Source organism: Athene noctua, chromosome 13, assembly GCF_965140245.1.
Source record: "Athene noctua chromosome 13, bAthNoc1.hap1.1, whole genome shotgun sequence".
Lineage (NCBI taxonomy): Eukaryota > Metazoa > Chordata > Aves > Strigiformes > Strigidae > Athene > Athene noctua.
In genome coordinates this window covers 19,591,937-19,611,545 of record NC_134049.1, presented here as the reverse complement: position 1 = coordinate 19,611,545, position 19,609 = coordinate 19,591,937, and the positions used below count along the sequence as shown (strand labels likewise).

Genomic DNA, 19,609 nt, shown 5'->3' with positions numbered 1-19,609 from the left:
GTGTATCTGACCTCTGTTCTTACAGGTTTTGCAGATGTAGTTTGACAGAAGCCAGAGCAATGTCCTATTACCAGGACAGTGGAAGTAAAATACTTGCCTGATTTATTAGTTCTGATCAATATGGGGAAGTGGGAAGAGTGTTTACTTTTCTTTTATCTCCTAGGATAGCTCTTGGTCTGTGAGGGGATTTTTTAGGTACATACTTAGAATTTAACTTCCTTGGCAAAGGTGGTAGGAATGAGCTGTTCTGACAGGGCTCTTCTGCCTGCCTCAGTGTATATATTGCACTTTACCCCTATGAAACTCAATTGCTGTAAAGTATGACTTGCCAAGTACACTCTAATTTGACATATTTCTTGTGTCACCTTTTTTCAGCATAGCTTTTTTTGATATAAATGTATATTGGTTTTTTTTTAAAGGCAAATGTTCTCCAGTTATCCTACTACAACTGTACTTCCAGCACGACGTGCTCAGACTCCTCCAATATCTTCTTTACCAACATCTCCTTCAGATGAAGTTGGAAGGAGACAAAGTTTGACTTCTCCTGATTCCCAGTCTGCGAGGCCTGCCAATCGTACAGGTAAACTTGAAGTCAGTATAAATAGAAATGTGGCCAAGGTAGTAATTCCACAGAAGTTCAGTGTAGTTTTTAAGACATTGAAAACCAACAGAATTTCTTTTTAAAGCAACCTAACATGCAAAGCATTGTTGAAAACCTTTTAATGACTGTCTTAGGACAATAAGCTGTAGATTTTGTCTAGCTGTAGACTTTATCAAGCAAATGAAGCTAGTTTTTAAAAGCTATGGAATGGATTGCAAACTACATCTATAAAACAAAAATGCAGTATAATTGGTAATTACTTCAAAACGTTAATATGGTTTGGGCTTCTTTCCTTGGTTGTGTGCCATTATTTAGTGCACTAATTTTCTAGCTTTTGTTGGACCATATATCACATAGAAAAGAAGAATTGGTGCATTTTATGATACATACACCAGTATAGCTCTTCCCAGTTAATCTTGTTTAACGAGATAGAAGGGTCTCTCCAACCTTCATGGGCTCCTCACGATTCTGTCTTGAATCATGTGATGGGAGGCTTTTGTTCATAAAACTTTTATTACTACTTGCACTGTACTACGCAAAACAGAAAGCTGCTCTATTCCAGGGTACATACAGAATGGAATAGCTAGGGGACTGAGCAAACTGTTGCATGAGAATCTTGAGATTCTAAAGAGCACAAATCAGTATTGTGATGCGAAGGATATAATACTAAAAAGAAAAATATAAATCTATGTGTATGTGTTTTGTATTAAATGAACAGAAGAGACTTCAGTTGAAGTATATTTTCCAAATTTCATGCTCAGTACTGAGAAACAAAGACCATGCTTTAAAATTCCTCACTGATACAACTTTTTATTCTTGCTCTTACATCCATGCTATTAGTTGGGTCTTTTAGCTGTTTCATTTGTTGCATAGCAACTTCTCTGCTCAGTTTCACATATCTTTTTTTTTTTTTTTTTTTTTTTCTCTTATGAGATGGCTTGCTTCTAGTCATGCTCCTGTCCTTACAACAGTGTTTGTTACTACATTGTTGATACCTTTGTTGATCATACCTCACTTTTCTGGCAGAAAAGGAAACTGTGTTTTTGGAGCAGTAACTGACCTTTTATAGTCCCCTGAAAGACTCCTTGCACAGAAATATAGCCATCATCTACAAAGAGATTTTTCAGATATGTTGCCAGCTTAGTTGAGGTCTCTTTCTGTACCTTAAGAGGAACATGTATTGGTGTAATTTCATAACATTCAGGAATCTTGATGATTCGGACAAGGATAACTTTTATCTAGTCTACCCAAGTATAAATCAGATAATTTGAAAAGTTTTTAAATGGGAATAAACTTCTTAGAAATACCTTAAAAGAAGTAGTTCTTTGAATATCGCCAGTATCCTACTTGAATAAACAGAGGCTTACATTATATATGTTACTAATAAGAGTGAACACCGTCTGGTTTCATTACAGTAAGTATCTTACTTTGTAGAAAGTAGTAGAAAGGAAAGTTGTTAGGGGCAATTTTTCCCCTATATGAAGCTAATATATCAAAGTAAGGGCTAGTAAGGTAATACTGAAGAAAGATTTATGCCCTTTACATTTAACCTTTTTTGTCTTTTAAGCTTTGTCTGATCCAAGCAGCCGACTTTCAACATCCCCTCCTCCTCCTGCCATTGCTGTTCCATTGTTAGAAATGGGGTTCTCCCTCAGGCAAATAGCAAAAGCTATGGAAGCTACAGGTAATATATAACTAATATCTGTTTAAACTGAAAATTAGATTAATGTGAAACACATTTTCCAATGGAATACTTAATTTTTAATTTCTATAACCATTTATGGGGAAAAAACTTTTTTTTTTTTTTCCCCCCACCATCAATGATATAATACAATTCTAAAGTGGTTTTACTGCTTTCAGGTGCCAGAGGAGAAGCAGATGCGCAGAATATCACAGTGCTTGCCATGTGGATGATAGAGCACCCTGGAAATGAAGATGATGAAGAGCCCCAGTCAGAAGGGACTGTAGATTCACGACATGGGACAATAGTCTCTGGAAGTGGTGGAAAATCTGGTGATCATTGTTATTTACAGTCACCAGGTGATATTCCTTCTGCTGATGCCACTGAAATGGAGGAAGGCTTTAGTGAAAGGTGAAATGTAGTTTTCTTCTAATTGCTTATAATCTGTTGCTGAAACTGAAAATCTCACAAGTTCAGTGTTGCTGACAGAACATTGCTTTGTAATGTCTCTTCTGAATTTTGTTACAAGATTAATAAAAGCAAAGATGCAGTTAAATTAGATGTACATGGTGCATTTATTTTCCAGTACTGTTTGTCCACAGAACTGGGGAAGAATGTAACTGAGCATCCTTCCATCAAAAAAAAGAGGAAGGAGGAATGAAAAAAATGAGGGCATATAGCTTATATTTTACTTAAAAGACCGAGTAATAAAGCAGAACTTTATTGGGGTAATTTTTTTTTCTTCAGTGTATTCATGAACATGTATTTTTCTACATTTTTAAATTAATTCTTGGCTTGTCCAGAGAGGATGAAACTGAATTCAAGTTTACATTCTCAGTCACCTTCACAACCTTAGATCTGTTTTTCTTTTGTTTTGAATCCTAAAAGTAGTGGTTATATTTTTTAAGTGACACCTATTAGAAATCATACCACATTTTTTGTTAATAGGGAGGATGGCAATTCCAAGATGTATTTTGAGAACACTTTTTTCCAGATTTCCTTGATCCTACTGAGATATATGCATTATTAAGCTTCCTCAGTTATTTTGTCCCAGGTAAACTGTCATTTCATGGAGGACTCACAGATTTTGGTTAGGAGAAATAAACTAAGCAGCAAGTGTTACTAAATAACTTAAATTCATGTTCTGTAAAAGATATGGGGCAAAACAGGGAATAACTGAGGCAGTTACAACAGAAACGTTGATTTTATTTCTCTTAAAAAGGAGAAGAAACCTAATTCAAGCTGTAGTTAACACTGACAGCATAAAATGAGTGCTCTTCCAAAATTTCTGCAGTGCTTAGGCACTATGGAAGCATCAAATACGTGTTGACATTGCTGCATGTAATTTGTTTGAGGTAAACCTCAGTCAAAAAGATACTAAATGTGTGCTACAATGGAACTGAAAATTCTTGAATTACAAATTCCCATTTTTTTCCTTCTGTACAAGAGAGTAAAAAAAAAAAGCCAATAAATATGGTCTTAGTATTTTTCCTTACTGTATGTGTCTGTTTAAAACTTGGTTTGATTTACCTATGAATTACCACTTCTTGTAGCCCTGATAATATGGATCATGTGGATAATGCAGCTTCTGCAAGTGGACCTCCTTCTAGAAGTCGGTCAGCTGTAACAAGAAGACACAAATTTGATTTAGCTGCCCGAACATTGCTAGCACGTGCTGGTAAGTATACTGAAAGACTTCCAAGGTCTTTGCTTATCCATTGCATGAAGAGGAGGGGGATCAATACTTAGCATGAAAGTTACAAAACTCGCCTTCACATATGTGTATCAGTGTATGTTTAACTTAAGTGTCTTATGTGGTATTAAGTAGATTATGTTTAGCAGAAGAATTAAAAACAAAGCAAAAGGAAGTTGAAAGTATGGTCATCTTTGACATGCAAAGTAAAAGTACTTTTTTTTTTTTTTAATTTGAGCGGGATTATACCGCTCTGTACAGGCTCACAGGAATCAGAGTCGAAGAGAAGGGATATCTTTGCAGCAAGATCCAGGAGCGCTTTATGACTTCAACTTAGATGAGGAATTGGAAATTGACCTTGACGATGAAGCAATGGAAGCTATGTTTGGGCAAGACCTGGCTAGTGATAATGATATTCTGGGAATGTGGATCCCAGAGGTATTGGATTGGCCTACCTGGGTGTGTGTGACTGCAGCGGGGGCTGCTTTAACTTACTGCTTTTTGCATGTTCATATTTTAAAATTTGAAGTAATATGCACATGCTTATAGCCTGTTTGACAATGTCTTACTAAATGCCAGCAGTGCTTAAAATCTTCTTGTATTTTGAGCTTCACTTTTAGATCAAGAATAACTCTTTCTTGTGTTTCTTGCTCTATATGTACATAGATTTTCTTCTCCCTCCCCTGAGAGATGAGAACAGAACTAGTATAGTTGTTTTGATGATATTGTTTAGAAATCAAGTAGGTATTCCAGATTGCTTTGCTTAGCTGTGTGAGATAACACACGCAGTTGTTAATGTTTGTTCTATTTAAATAGTATAATAGTAATAATAATATAATCTGGTCTGTAGCAACATAATTTGCACTTAAATCAGTTTTTCTTAACTTAGTCATGTCATGTCTTTCATTCTCTGGGAAGGATGTGGTAACAGTCCTCACTCAATTGTTGTATAGCCCACTGAAAATACGTTTAAGATGGAAAAGAAGTGTAACATCTGCTTGTTAATCTTTGGATTATCCATGACAAATTAGACAAGCAACCCACAAGACTAAAATTTAATCTCCTAATTACGATGTTACCTGACTGATACAGAAGCAAGTTTCAGCATGCATGTTGAATTTTTCAGAGCTTGTTTCACTGGAACATCATAGTGAAGTTACTGATTTAGGACAGAAATGCAATTATAGAAAATAAACTTTATATTCAGACAAAACCTTTGTTGACACAAGTTATGATTATTGTTGCTCAGGAAAGTCTGAATGTCTGAAAAAATAGGATTCTTTTTTCTTTATTGGATGATAGTCTCTGTCAAGTTCTGCGGATATCCAGGTAGCTTAAAGACAGCATTGAATGTGAACTAGCAGAGTTATATGTGAAAAGTTAAACTGTCAAGAGTTTTGAGTCAGATCTGAAATGAAATAGGAAAATCTCATCCTCAGAAACCTTACTTCTCAATGTTTTTCCTGTTCTGAGATGGTCTGCTCTTCATTATGTCACAAATTGTCTATTTCTGCTTTGCTTTAGTGCAAGTTAACCATATAAATATCACTCTGTGTGTGTAACAGAAATGGATAGGAACACCCACTTAAGAATATTGGCGTATTTTATATCAATGTGAAGATACTTACTCTGTACAAGTAACATATGAAAATCTTACTATGCAGCATGTTTGTGAATCTGAAGACAGAGAAGAAGTAGTGGTTTGCGAACTGTGTGAATCCAGTGTTGTCAGCTTCAATCAACACATGAAAAGAAACCACCCAGGCTGTGGTCGCAGTGCAAATCGCCAGGGTTATCGTAGCAATGGATCTTATGTAGATGGCTGGTTTGGTGGCGAATGTGGAAGCGGAAATCCTTACTATTTATTGTGCGGCATCTGCAGAGAGAAATACTTAGCGCTGAAGAGTAAATCTAAAGCATCAACTTCTGAAAGGTACAGGAATACAAGACAGTGGAATACTCTGTGTAAAGGAAGGAAACAACTTTAAAATGTTTACTAGCATCAGCATTTTAGGAATTTGATTGAAGAAATAAAAATTCCTAGCAGAATTTGCATTTATTTATTTTAACTGAGGCTTAAAACTATTCTCTGTATTCAACAAATGCATATTTAGAAAAAAGGTTGTCTTGATATTTCTATTTTTTAAATGAAAAATGAAGAATTATTTCTTGGTATGTTGCCTACTCTTGTTGATTTTTGAAAACTTCCTTTTTCAATTTTGTCTGACAGTTACGATATTTTTATGGGTCTTTCTCACATTAGTACTGCAAAATGCTTTCCCCCTCCACAGACACTTTTAGAAGCCTTTTTATTTATTTCTTTGTTACTAGTCATTTCCAGAAATCTTATATATATTAACCTAACAGTTATAGTAAGTAATAGTAAACCAAGTTTAAAATTATTATGTGTATATGTAAAATATTAGAGCCATTCAGTTATTTTCTTTGTCACTTTTTCATACAGGTACAAAGGCCAGGCTCCTGATTTAATAGGTAAACAAGACAGTGTCTATGAAGGTATGTTTTTAAGTTGCTAGAGATACTAAACATTTGCACAGTGGTTTATTTTTCCATAAAGGTACTTCCATGCAAATAAAACAGTCATTAAACTGTACATGGAGTTGTACTTTAAAATCTTCTTCAGACTTGATGTAGTATTATAATTCTTTTTTTAGGCCCATTGGGAAAAAATGTTTTTTCCCAATGTCTTTTGTCTAAGTAGCTGAAATGACAAATACCTAACTTTGGGTGATAAGATATTGTGGGTAGATCCAAATCTGCATGTTGAAAGCCCTGTGTTCAAATACATGTTTTCAGCTGCCTTTGTGAAAGTTGTTAATTAGCATAAGTTAGAGTCTCAGAAGTCTGCCATTAGGCTTATTCTTATTTTTTCTACCTTTGCACTACCTAAGAGTGCCATGAGGATGGCTTTCACTTTAAAGATATTATTTCTAGTGACTGTAGAAAACCTTACCCAGATGAGTCTTTGATTCTGGGCCTTTCTGTAGCTTGTATGATCGCAATTGGATGATTGACCACATTTGTCTATTTAAGACTGAGTGCTCCAGAACTTAACAGCAAGTCCAGTTTCCAATAGATAAAAGATAAACAGATTTTGCTGTATGGGCAGTGAGATAGAGGGGGAGGGATCAGTAAATATAAGCTGTCTTGTGTGTAAATGCTTGCGAAGTAAGTGGAACGCATAACTGAATTGCAATTATAGTGCTTTTTTCTTCGCCCCCCCGCCTCATTCTCTAGGAAGGAAAAGCAAAAGCCTGGGTGTACAATTATGACCTAAGAACTTGTGCATACTTTTTTGATAAATATGAAGACCAGAAATTTCTAGTATCTGTCTTTACTGTTCAGTCCTTTGGAATGTGCACCTGTTACCATGATTTAAAGTACAACTGTATGTCTGTGCTTTTCACTATATTCCAGATTTTGGAGTTGTGCTAGATGTGATGACTTCTCGTTTCGGTTTTTGAAAAAAAGCTAGTTTGATACTTCCATGAAACTTCTCTGCAGTAGAAATAAAGATCAAATTTAATGGAGATGGACAAGAGCAGGATTTTGTTTTTCTGATTTTATTATGTTCTGTCTATGTCAACATCAGAAGATGAGATTTTAAGACTACTATGTTGCATTGAAATTATTTAATATTTTAGTTTTTATAACCTAGTCTAATTACATTTCTCCAATTCTAGAAGACTGGGATATGTTAGATGTAGATGAAGATGAAAAGCTGACAGGAGAAGAGGAGTTTGAGTTATTGGCTGGACCTCTTGGGTTAAATGATCGACGTATTGTACCTGAACCTGTACAGTTCCCTGATAGTGACCCTCTGGGTGCTTCAGTTGCAATGGTGACAGCCACCAACAGTATGGAAGAAACATTGATGCAAATAGGTAAATTTGAAATTACTTTCCTTCAAAGAATGCACGCCTCCCCTTTGGTGGGATTTTATAGGGGCAATGGAGAAACACTTTGACAGTCTTTCCTGCCTCCCACCACAAGGAAGTGAAGACAGGTTCTAAATTGTCCTTTTATTATAGGAGAGTTAGAGAGAGGGGCGTGAAGCATTTATATTGCAGAAGGCTTGAAACTGTGACTGTAGTCCTACAATGGATGCCCAGTAGCATGTTTCACGGAACTCAAAGATGGCTTCATGGATTTAAGTTGGGACTTACTGACCAGCCTATTGAAATGGCAGATCAATAATTAAGCTTGTAGGCCCCTCTAATGGAAAAGAGAAACATAGCAATTAACATTAAGTATTGTTAAGTTGTGCTCATCTGTCTTTGAAAATAAGGAATAATAAAATTACAGATGGCATTTCAGGAATGTATTTTCCTGTCCTTCATTATCACTATAGTTCTGTATGTATGACATGTTGAAAAATTAATGAGTAATTTGCAAATTTAGGCCAAATTTGCTTCTGTGCTTATTACGTGATAATGTTTTGGTTTTCTTTCAACACTAATACAAATCATCATTATTTCCAAGGCTGTCACGGCTCTATAGAAAAAAGTTCTTCTGGCAGGATAACCTTAGGAGAACAAGCAGCTGCCCTACTAAATCCACATGACCGGGTTATGGCTCTAAGAAGAGTGACAGCTGCTGCCCAAGTCCTCCTTGCAAGAACTATGGTTATGAGAGCACTCTCACTTTTGTCTGTCAGGTTTGTAGCATTGTTGGTAACACTTCCACCTTTCTGTTTGGAACCAGTTATCAGTTTATGTTTGATAGGGATACAGTTTTAAGATGTTTGGGAAAATGATTCTCATGTTATGTACTTGCATCATACTATTAAGAGAAAAAGTTCTGGTTTTTTGTTCTTTTGAACCCTATCTTCAAACATTATGAAAGAAACTTCCGCATCTTATATGGAAAATGAACACCCAACCATTCAGAACATAAAGATGCTGCCTGTGTTTGTGAGTTTTTGTTCAAGACAAGTATTGAGACTTAAACATTAGAGGAAAGAAGATCAAGTGCAGGAGTTGATGGAATATTTAAAACTGGCTTTGTACAAGATGCCTGTGCAACTGTGAATACATCACAGAGATCTGACACGTACTTGTGCATATTGTCATAGCATAATTCTAAACATGAATTATGCATGTAACTTTGTTCATGAGTGATTCCAGGTTAACTCATGGATTTTTGCTAGGGCAATTCTGTAATGTGTTTTTGGCTTCGGCTTAATAAAAGAAAAGGAGTTGAGGGGCTGCGGTTCCATTTCACTTTTCTTCCCCTTCCCCCTGCATGGTAACAATGTCCAGCTAATCAAACAGGCAGTGTTCACTAATGGTTTGGGAATAGTTTTATCCAAACATAACTTTCTTTAAAATGTACTAACAAACCCAAGAACATTAATATTCATTTTTTACAGTGGTTCCAGTTGTAGCCTGGCAGCTGGTCTTGAATCCTTGGGATTAACAGATATCAGAACTTTGGTTCGTTTGATGTGCCTCGCTGCAGCAGGGAGAGCAGGCCTCTCCACAAGTCCATCCACTGTGTCCAGTTCAACAGAGCGATCTAGAGGAATACACAGCAAAACAAGCAAGCCTATATCTTGTCTTGCCTATCTGAGTACAGCTGTAGGCTGCTTGGCATCAAACACTCCCAGTGCTGCAAAACTGCTGGTACAGTTATGTACACAGGTAGGACTGTTATTACAACACCAATGTTTATATTAAACTACTTATACATGAGATGACTCAATCCATTTTGGGCACATAGATAATCTCTCTTTTATCTTCTGAACTGTGATGAGACTGCTATCAGTTTGAGGATCTCTTTAGAGTTCTTGTTTATGGCTTTGCACAAGGGTATGTTTTATTGTTGGTAAAAATCAAGTAACTACATTTTTCTTCTGAGTACTCTTTTCAAGTGGAGAAAAATGGACATGCTTTTTGTGTTGATAGGGTTTTTCTGTTAAAGTTTTGGGTTTTTTAATGGAGTCAACTCTGCATGAGCACAGATTGTTTATATCTGGAAAGAGACAATTATAACTGTGGACATGTAGCAGGTTTTCTTATGTATCAGGAAACTTCTAAACAGTCAGAATAATTGTTTTGTTCTTCTGAGTTTGAAATATAATTGTGGAGAAATATGAGTGTTGGTTGGGATGATGGATTTTATTGTGTTACTGCTTGTTATCCTACCACTGGGTGCATAACTTTATAAAATGTTCTAGAAGTTCCTTAGTTCTTGTATTTTTGGTGAGTTTTGGGGGTGTTTGGTTTTGTTTGTTTGTTTGTTTGTTTGTTTGTTTGTTTTTAAATCCCTGAATCCAAATAGTTGATTACATGAAGACCAGGTACTCCCTAGGGGAGAAGACTTAAATTCCATATTGCAAGTGATCTTTGTCTGTTAAAATAAACTGAGGATTTATAAAAAAAGCTTGCAAATCTTTAAAACTCTGCATGATTTGTTGAACTAAGTTTTCCAAAATTAATCTTTCTGTTTGTTCTGGTTATTTATTGTCTTCATTATTTATTTTTAGAATTTGATTTCTGCAGCAACTGGTGTAAATTTAACAACAGTTGATGATCCAATTCAGCGAAAATTTTTGCCAAGTTTTTTAAGAGGAATTGCGGAAGAAAACAAACTCGTCACATCTCCGAATTTTGTGGTTACTCAAGCACTTGTAGCATTGCTGGCAGACAAAGGGGCCAAACTGAGGCCAAACTATGATAAAGCAGAAATTGAGAAGAAAGGTATGATATAGCTTGTTTTTAAATGTTTATTATTAAATCTTCAATTCCTCATTTACATTTAAGGAGAGACTTGCTAGAATAATGTATAAATATACTCTCAAAAGTGAACAAAACTTGTTCTAATCAAAGTAGTATTATAGTTTCGTTCACAAATGTTAATTAGAAATATGATCTTATTACATAATTGCATCTTCTGCCACTTCAAAAAAAAAAAAAAAAAGGTCAACTTTGTACAGCTAAGCCATTCGGCCTCAGTTGTGCCACCTAATGAAATTAAGGGGAGTAACAGTTGATTACTGCTACCAAAGTACTGTTCTGTCTCTGACGCAAAAAGCTGTGCTGCCTCTGCTGTGAGAAGTCAGGGAGTCAAAAAGCAATTGCTATGCCTCAACCCCAGGCTGCTGCTGTGTTAGAGGGAGGGAAGGACATAGCACGACAGCAGCTTATCTCTGTCAGAGGAGGCATTTTTCTGTTCAGAAAGCACTTGCTCTTTGAACAACCATTTTCCATATGCTAGAGGATAAGGCTATTCACAATTCTATTCTTAAGGGTTTTTTGTGAAATTTTAAAGGGGTTATTTTTCTCTTAGTATCAGAAGAGTGGGGTTTTTTGATAGTTAAACATGATTGCAACATTATAAGAAGTTTGTTAATCTTTTTTTTTCTGGAAATTATGGCTAATGCTGTGTTCATTTGTGTAATTCTGTTTGGTACTCATCCTAGGCATCATCTCATTGTTTTGTTTAAGCAGGTTTAATTGCCCATTTGTATGCCCATCCTTCCTATGATCCTTCTGCTGTAGGCCCTCTGGAGCTGGCTAATGCACTAGCAGCTTGCTGCCTCTCTTCAAGGTTATCTTCACAACATAGGCAGTGGGCTGCTCAGCAGCTGGTGCGAACTCTTGCAGCACATGATCGAGATAATCAAACTATTCCTCAGACCCTCGCTGATATGGGGGGAGACTTACGAAAATGTTCCTTCATAAAATTAGAGGCTCATCAGAACAGGGTAAGCCATGATTTCTCCCAGAATTGCATGAATTTTAATACTTTCTTTTGTAGAATACAGAAAAAGTAAAATACTATTATTTTACAGATATACTGACTGAAATTATTTGCTACAAGAAATAATATTTTGGTGATGGAAGTTACTGTTTGAGTGTTCCTCTGATGCAGAAAAATGCTTAGCTTCTTTGAAGCTTCAATTAAAGGGAACATGAAAGTGTTCTTACAGTACATGAAGTCAGCAGAATCACCCTAAATCTTTTCTTAGTCTAGACTTTAATTTGCATTAGCCTTTCTGTCATAGTAGTTAATGTCTTTGTCCAGTATTCTGTGCAATAGTGGCCAGTGGAGACTGGGTCTGAACAAAGTGTAGCATCATTACTAAGCATGCTTAATTACTGTACACAATAATATAGAAGTAGGAAAACATACCTTGTTTGATTGTTACAGTGTATTTCAGTAATGTAGCTAATGTGCTGCCCCATTGGTTAATGTTTGCTTAATATTAGTGAACAAACATGTCTAAGCTTTAGATTGAAATTCAGCTTTTGCCATGATTACTTTGGTGTTTGTAGGTCATGACATGTGTTTGGTGCAACAAAAAGGGACTTCTGGCAACTAGTGGAAATGATGGCACCATAAGAGTGTGGAATGTTACAAAGAAGCAGTATTCATTACAACAAACTTGCGTGCTCAACAAGCTGTAAGTTCATTCTTTATAGTAGCAGATACTTAATTTAAGCTGTAATTGTGCAACATAATGAAAGGAGATGACCCAGCAATGTCTCCTGCACCAACATTCTCTCTCATTTTTTCCTCTGAGACTCTTACTTTATGGCATGAAAAGTAAATTAAATAGCTTAAAGCTGAAAACAGAGCTTAAATATCAAGCTGGTAAGAGTACGATATAAAGAGGTCATGTTAAAGTTGTTTAAAAGTATTCTTAATTCATATAATGAGAAATAGGTAAAATAGAAACTGTAAGGAGCAGTCATATAAAAAAACATAAATATCCCTTCAGTGGGTTCCAGTGCACAGTTCCAATGTATAACATGATAATTATAAGTGTGGTCATTTGAGTCAACTGTGAAAAAAGAATTTGTGATATCTGGGATTATTCAGGAACTGAGCATAATTTTTCTTCATGAGAGTGTCTGGGAAGTACTTTTGTATCATTTGGGTGTGTCAGAAAAGAAAAAGGAAATATTGAAAACTAATTCTTTAGTACAGCCTAGGTGAGTTTAACTCAGGAGAATGAAGAAATAATACTGAACTAGAAGGTTATTTCATGACGACTGCTCAGTAGTTGTTTTAGTTCTTGTTTGCTTGCTACTGTTAGATGCTGCCTTAAAAGGAATAAACAGAACGATGTAGCTTGGCTTCAGAAGATAGTAACGAGAGCAGTATCTTCCTTTAACAGAGATCTGTTATTCATGTGGCAGAAAAGCTTCCTGTACAGTAGCTTCAGAGTTCAGTACTTTCATGGGCTTCATTGCTAGCAGTCTCAATAATGACTTTAAATACAAATGCAACGCAATTCTGTTTGTATTGCTTATTGCAGTAGGTAAGTGCCAGTTCTTCTTTAAAGGTAGAATTATGTTTTTGTAGCCCCTTTAGCCCTTAGAGGTGAGCAGAATTACCTGATTTGATAGAGTTGGTTCCTTGTTCTGTGAGAATACGTTTTGTTTTTCTGACTTCGGAGAAACATTATTTAAATACTAAATTACTATTCCCTGATACAGTGTTATTACCTGTTATATTAACTTTTTATGTTTATTTCTTAATCAAGAAGGTACCAGAGATATGCCTCCTGTATCTTCAAAAATGCAATGGTGATACAGTATTTGGCCTACAGTATGCATCCTGGCAATATTACAGCCTTCATTTTCCTGTTACTAAAATCAGTAAAACCCACACCTGTCATGTATGACCTTAAGGGCAATAAAACATACCGGTAGTAACCTGTTACAGTTAGCCAAAGCAAACTTTAAAATAGAATTTTAGAATGCTGTAACAACATTATAACAGGAGAAAGAGGTGAAGCTAGAATTAAAAGCAAGATGAAAAAAGCTTTCATTTCCTTTGTCCCAGATACTCTGTTTCATTTCATGACTTCCCAGAAAGTCCTCACAAAGATGTTAAATTTGAGATATAAATAGGTAAAGTTAAAGGTGATTAAACCTTTTTTTTTTAATTGAGCCTAACTTCAAATTTCTTACTGTGGAAATAACTAGTATCTCATTCTGTAATTTGAAGTGGTTTTAAATAGAATATAGAACTATGAGTAGAAAATTTATGTGAATCTGCAGTGATGGCAGGAGGACTCCAGATTTTAACTCAGATATTTTATGAATTCTGTGTCTTCATGTCTGCTTAAAAGAAATGCCCTTTTTTAATTGTATTATTTTATTCTATTATAGAGAAGGTGATTCAGAGGAAAGTCTGGGGTCACCCAGTGACCTTAGTTTGTCTCTTGTCTGCTGGAGCGTCAGTGGGAAGTATCTGGCTGGAGCTACAGAAAAGATGGTGAACATATGGCAAGTCAATGGTATGCTCTTAACTACCTGTGAACACTTTATGATCCAACATCTTTCTAGGGAAGCTACTAAGTTACTGAATATTTGTTTACCAAAGTATTTAACTGTGTGTGCTCTCCAATTTAAATGCCTAACATCTTCCATAACGTCTAGTAAACCAGCCATTTATTAGGGGAGGGCACTAACCACAGGTGATGTGTGATTTAAAATTAATTCAGCAGAAATCTGAGCAGCATATGAGTCCTTGTTGAATCAGAAGTGTTTAGGTGTGAGGCTTGATCACTCTTAGCAATTTTTGGCTGTAAATACTGTCTTCCTATAGTCTGCAAGAATTACCTTTCTACATGCTAGAGAGAGAATGCAAAAATGGACTGAAACAGATGGAGGAAAGGATTGCTAGAGTGATCAACTAGATTAAATGTTTTCTAATGAGACTAAATGAGTTTATTTATTTGAACAAAAGATTCTCAGAGGAAGAAGCTTATAAATAAATACATTAGGAAGATAAACTCTCGGAGAGGGCCAGGGAAGAAAAAAGCAGCTATGTGAGCAAATGGATCATGTTGACACAAAAAGAAATGTAAATAAATGGGCTGTGGATAACTTCAAGAAGGTTTCTAATGTTCAGAAGATTGAGATATCGTGTTTTGTAAGGAGGAATGACAGCTGGAGAAGCAGCACTGTAAAATTAATTAGATAAATTTATGAGATTGCATTGTGATAGAGGGGACTGAACCTGGTCCAGGAAAGGTGCTTTCCAATTCCATGGCTCTATTTGTAATCATCTTTAAGTAAATTTTCTTATATTTTTACTGTTATTTGTGCTGCCATTGACTAATCCAACATAATACCTTTAGAATGCCTTTGAGAGGAAGACTGTTCATCACTTCGTCATTTGTAATCACTGAATCTTCATTCTTTTGTTTTGCACTTAAGTAAAACACCAGTTACGCAGCCCATGATAATAAACAGTCCACAGAAAAAGCATAAATTTACTGACCCATGAAGAATTCAGCTTCCTTCCTTAACAAAACTATGTAACTGTATTGATAATTGAGATGTATTAGCTAGATTTTGTGTCTGTGTAGATAGTGGACCTTTGCTTCATCTTGTAATGTACATGAATTTATAGTATGCCCTAGCTCTAAACAGGACCTCTTGATATTTTCCCATGGGAAGGTTTTTTTTTTTTGTTTTCTTTTCTTTATGAAGATGAAGTAGTTTTAAAAGACTTTTTGTGCTCCTAGGAGGAAAAGGATTATTAGATCTTCAGCCGCACTGGGTATCTGCTCTAGCTTGGCCAGAAGAAGGGCCAGCTGCAGCATGGACAGGAGACGCTCCAGAATTATTATTAATTGGTCGTATGGATGGATCTCTTGGTCTTATTGAAGTTGTAGATATTTCAACCATGCACCGGCTAGAACTGGAACACTGCTACAGAAAGGATGGTAGGTCACTATATCAGTAATTAAGTAGAAATTGAAATTATTACTCCCCAATCCCCCTTTTTTTTATTAAGCAAGTATATAATCTCAATTTTTAGTTATTGTTCATGGAATATGACTTCTGGTACCTTATCTGCAGGCATCATTCACTTGTGTTCATGGGAGGAGGAAAGTCTGTGGGATCACCATCTGCACCCCGATTCCTCTGCAGGAGGGGCAGACAGTTTGTAGCAACCCAGCTAAATCCAGACATTCCTTGTCATTATATAAGATCAGTATAGATTCCCTGCAGTGTCTGCTCTGTCTAGAGACATCACTGTAGTCAGTGTAATTTGAATTACTGAATTATTGCCATTTTTCATTTATAGTTCCAGTCCTGTGGGACATCAAGTAGCAAGAGTGGTTTTGGGTATTGCTTCTTCAGGAATTTGCAGATTTTTTTTGCAGAATCAAATGAGGCAATATCTAAATGCTAAGAAAAGCTCAAGTTGTTTTGAGTACTTTTTTTAGGAGCATGCCTACCTCAGATACATGTATAGGATTCAGTCTACTTTTTTCCTTTTCCCTAGCATAGTTCTTTTCACCACGTCAAGAATATAAATTCAATTATTTTTTAAAAAATAAGAAGAATGAAAGAATTACTACAAAATAATCTCAACAGCTGTCATTACAGTGGCACTTAGGTTTATTTTTACCATACAAATTCAAGAAAATTTTCAGACCAAAAATGTGTTCAGTAACTTTGGTGGTGGTGGAAGTTATTATGCACTTCATATTTTAGACAACTGCACTGCAAAAAACCTTTTTGGCAGGAGTGAAGTACAATTAGTTTAATTTTTGTGTTGTGTGTTTATGTAGTGTCTGTCACATGCCTTGCCTGGTTCAGTGAAGACAGACCATTTGCAGTTGGCTATTCAGATGGAAAATTGCTAATAGGAACAAAGGAACCACTTGAAAAAGGAGGAATCATTCTAGTTGATGCGCATAAGGTAGAGTTAATATATTTAAAACCAATGTACAATTTTTGTAGTTAAAGATCTGTTTAAGCTATTCTCTATTTGAAAGCTGTTTATAAAGTCAAGTGCAGATTATTTCATGAACATGCACCTATTGCTGATACACATATTAAACATAACATATTTTAAAGGAACAATCGACCAATTTTTTTTAAAAAGGAAAATAAGTTCTATAGACTTTTTATAGGCCTTTTGTGAAATGTGTGTACATACAGCAACAGAAGTGTATTAAGGATACAGCTGTGCATGTCTGGATTTAAAAGACTGTAGTTCTCTTAGTTTGTAGAAGTTCTCATAATAAATTTTAATTTTGGTTATGTCACGTGTTTGTAAAGTTTGAGTTCCTGTGCAAAAGACGTTTTTTCTAAATATGCAGCCGCAAACGTTTAGAACCTTTGCTTGGCTAGGATGTAATAACAAGTCATTAACAGTTCATAAATGATTTGTTAGGCTAATAGGAAAATTCCTCAAGTACAGGTCTAGTAGAAGCATCTTAATTGCTTTCATAAATTGGGCTTGGTGTTTGAAGCATGGTAGTCACAGAAGTGAGCATGCTATGACAATAAAACTATACTTGTCTTTTCCACTATGGGTTGTTCTCCTTTCCTATCTTGGTTAGACTCAAAGCTATGTCTGGCCGATTGCCTAATATGTTTATGAACTGTGTATCATTAAGGTAATTCATACTACAATTTCATAATATAAAAAAAGAAGGGAAAATTGTCTACTTCTTTGGGGAAATAGAGATTCAAGAAAGGTGTGCAATGGAAAGAGAATATTTTTTTTCCTATGCTTTTCCTTTAGTTTCTCTCTGGAACCTAGGATTTTATTTTCATTTGGTAGTTCTGAAAAGTATTGTTGTGATTTCATAATTGTAACTCACTATCTCTATAATAATTTATTTGAGAATAAAATGTTCTTTGTTATTAATAATTAAACATTACATTAGCTCTGAGAGTTAAATTTCCTCTGTTCTTGCTGTGTTACTCCATACTGACTTTTAATTTCTAAAAATTCAATAGGATATGATCGTTAGTATGAAGTGGGATCCAACTGGTAAGATTCTTCTGACATGTGCCAAAGAAGAAACAGTGAAACTCTGGGGATACATGGGAGGATGTTGGAGACGTCTGCATTCACTGTCCCATCCAGCTCTTGTGAATGGCATTGCTTGGTGTGCTCTTCCTGGGAAAGGACCCAAGTTGCAGCTTTTACTAGCTACGTATGTAATTTTTTAATGGTTTCTATAGCTCTTTTGCAGATCTTTTCTACTAATCTTTCATGTCCAAAGCAAAGAAGTTTTGTCTTTTTTTTAAAGTAACATTCATTCAGTAAGGCAGTTGCCATGAGTTCTATGAGGCTTCAAAATTCAAATGGAGAGAGTGGCTCTGGTCAAACTGTTACCAACTGTTTTCTCCATGCCATGAGACCTGTGTGTTGTCTTCCTGCTTGAAATTTTTTTGCTTTATCCAAGTGTCTTTTCTGAGAATATGTTGTTAGTAAAAATTGAAAAGCAGGGGGCAGGGAGGAATAGGAAAAAAAAATAGACTTGCCCATTGGGAACATGCCTTTCCACTTCAGATTAATTGATACAGAATAGTTTTATAGGAAACTGGTGAAGACTGCTGGTATTTTAAGTTAATATCAGACCACTTATATTTTGTTAATTAATACCTTCACTTTATTTTTCTGGTTTATCCTACTTCCTGTAGAGGATGCCACAATGGTTTGGTGTGTGTCTGGACTGTTCCCCAGGACATAGTAATCACATTGCAGTCCAGCTCAACTTGCTCAGAAGGATGGTGGGACCAAGAAACAAGTGCCAAGGTAAGTGGAGTAAACTTGGTGTTCAAGAAATTCTCTTTGCTTATTCTGAAATTGGTGGAGGAGAAGAATGTGAGCAGGTTACTCAAATCTCAACATTTCCTGACAGAAGATATCTGCTGAAAAATTGATACTGCATTTCTATACATGCAGGCATTTTCTGAACAGGAAATGAAGAATCACAGGCATAAATAAATTTTATTTGGCTGAAGATCGTATTTTGATCTATTTTCATTCTTTTAAAAGTTGATAAAGTAAAATTTAGTAAGAGTTTAAATTTTTTTCTGCATAAAATTATGTAAAGATTAATTTCACCTATGTAAATTGTAATGCTGTCTTTAATGTTGCTGCCATTTTGTAAGGGGAGAAAAGGTGATAATGCGACAAAGATATTTATATTATAGTACCGGTCGTTTTTATTATCTTATGGAAATTACCCCATCTCTATGGATGATCAGTATTTATTGCAGAATACAGAAGCTGTTATGCTATTCCATTTTCTGTAAATAGTTCAGTGTTCCATAACTATGAAATAATTTGCAGGATGGATACAGAAAAGCAGTAGAAGTCAAGTGTGTATTTCAACTGAGAGGACATATTACTCCTGTTCGGACTGTTGCATTCAGTCCTGATGGACTGGCATTAGTATCTGGTGGACTTGGTGGCCTCATGAATATTTGGTCTTTACGGGTAAGATCATCTTTGACGTGGCACGATTCTTTTTTTTGAATGAGTATCTAAAATGGTCAAGGCATCAGACTAGCTTACTCATCCCCCCCCACCTTCCAGCATGTTAGAAACATTAGAGAAAGCATGGTATAAAATAATGGTATAAAATTGTAAATAATAAAATATAGATTGAAATTGTACTTAACATTTAAGTATTTTATGATTCTACTATTGATGCATTCTGTCAGCTTGGTCATGTAAGTTAGGCTTTGCAGAACCAGCCACACTCTGTAGTTGGGAATGATGTTCTCTTACTTTGAGAACTTTTCCAAGAGTCAAATAATGTGGATTAGTAAACACTTCTAAATCCTTAGTTATGTTATCTCCTTAATATGGTAAAAATGCTAGAAATTATTTT

At 35.5% G+C, this 19,609-nt stretch overlaps 1 protein-coding gene across 7 annotated transcripts in view; it reads left to right on the top strand.

The window, feature by feature from the left end:
* HERC1 (HECT and RLD domain containing E3 ubiquitin protein ligase family member 1) overlaps positions 1-19,609 on the top strand; it is a 109,542-nt gene that overhangs the window by 71,661 nt on the left and 18,272 nt on the right. For 4 of the 7 annotated variants that reach the window (XM_074917581.1, XM_074917577.1, XM_074917580.1 and 1 more), the window contains exons 40-58: positions 420-580; positions 2,169-2,285; positions 2,462-2,693; positions 3,836-3,960; positions 4,214-4,434; positions 5,640-5,908; positions 6,440-6,492; positions 7,680-7,880; positions 8,479-8,653; positions 9,368-9,638; positions 10,484-10,697; positions 11,448-11,704; positions 12,276-12,403; positions 14,121-14,248; positions 15,485-15,685; positions 16,541-16,671; positions 17,721-17,920; positions 18,411-18,525; positions 19,066-19,212. In XM_074917581.1, the coding sequence (XP_074773682.1) occupies positions 420-580; positions 2,169-2,285; positions 2,462-2,693; positions 3,836-3,960; positions 4,214-4,434; positions 5,640-5,908; positions 6,440-6,492; positions 7,680-7,880; positions 8,479-8,653; positions 9,368-9,638; positions 10,484-10,697; positions 11,448-11,704; positions 12,276-12,403; positions 14,121-14,248; positions 15,485-15,685; positions 16,541-16,671; positions 17,721-17,920; positions 18,411-18,525; positions 19,066-19,212 (3,346 nt within the window). The remainder of the gene's footprint in view (positions 1-419; positions 581-2,168; positions 2,286-2,461; positions 2,694-3,835; positions 3,961-4,213; positions 4,435-5,639; positions 5,909-6,439; positions 6,493-7,679; positions 7,881-8,478; positions 8,654-9,367; positions 9,639-10,483; positions 10,698-11,447; positions 11,705-12,275; positions 12,404-14,120; positions 14,249-15,484; positions 15,686-16,540; positions 16,672-17,720; positions 17,921-18,410; positions 18,526-19,065; positions 19,213-19,609) is intronic. The other 3 variants (XM_074917579.1, XM_074917578.1, XM_074917583.1) reach the window with 3 other exon arrangements.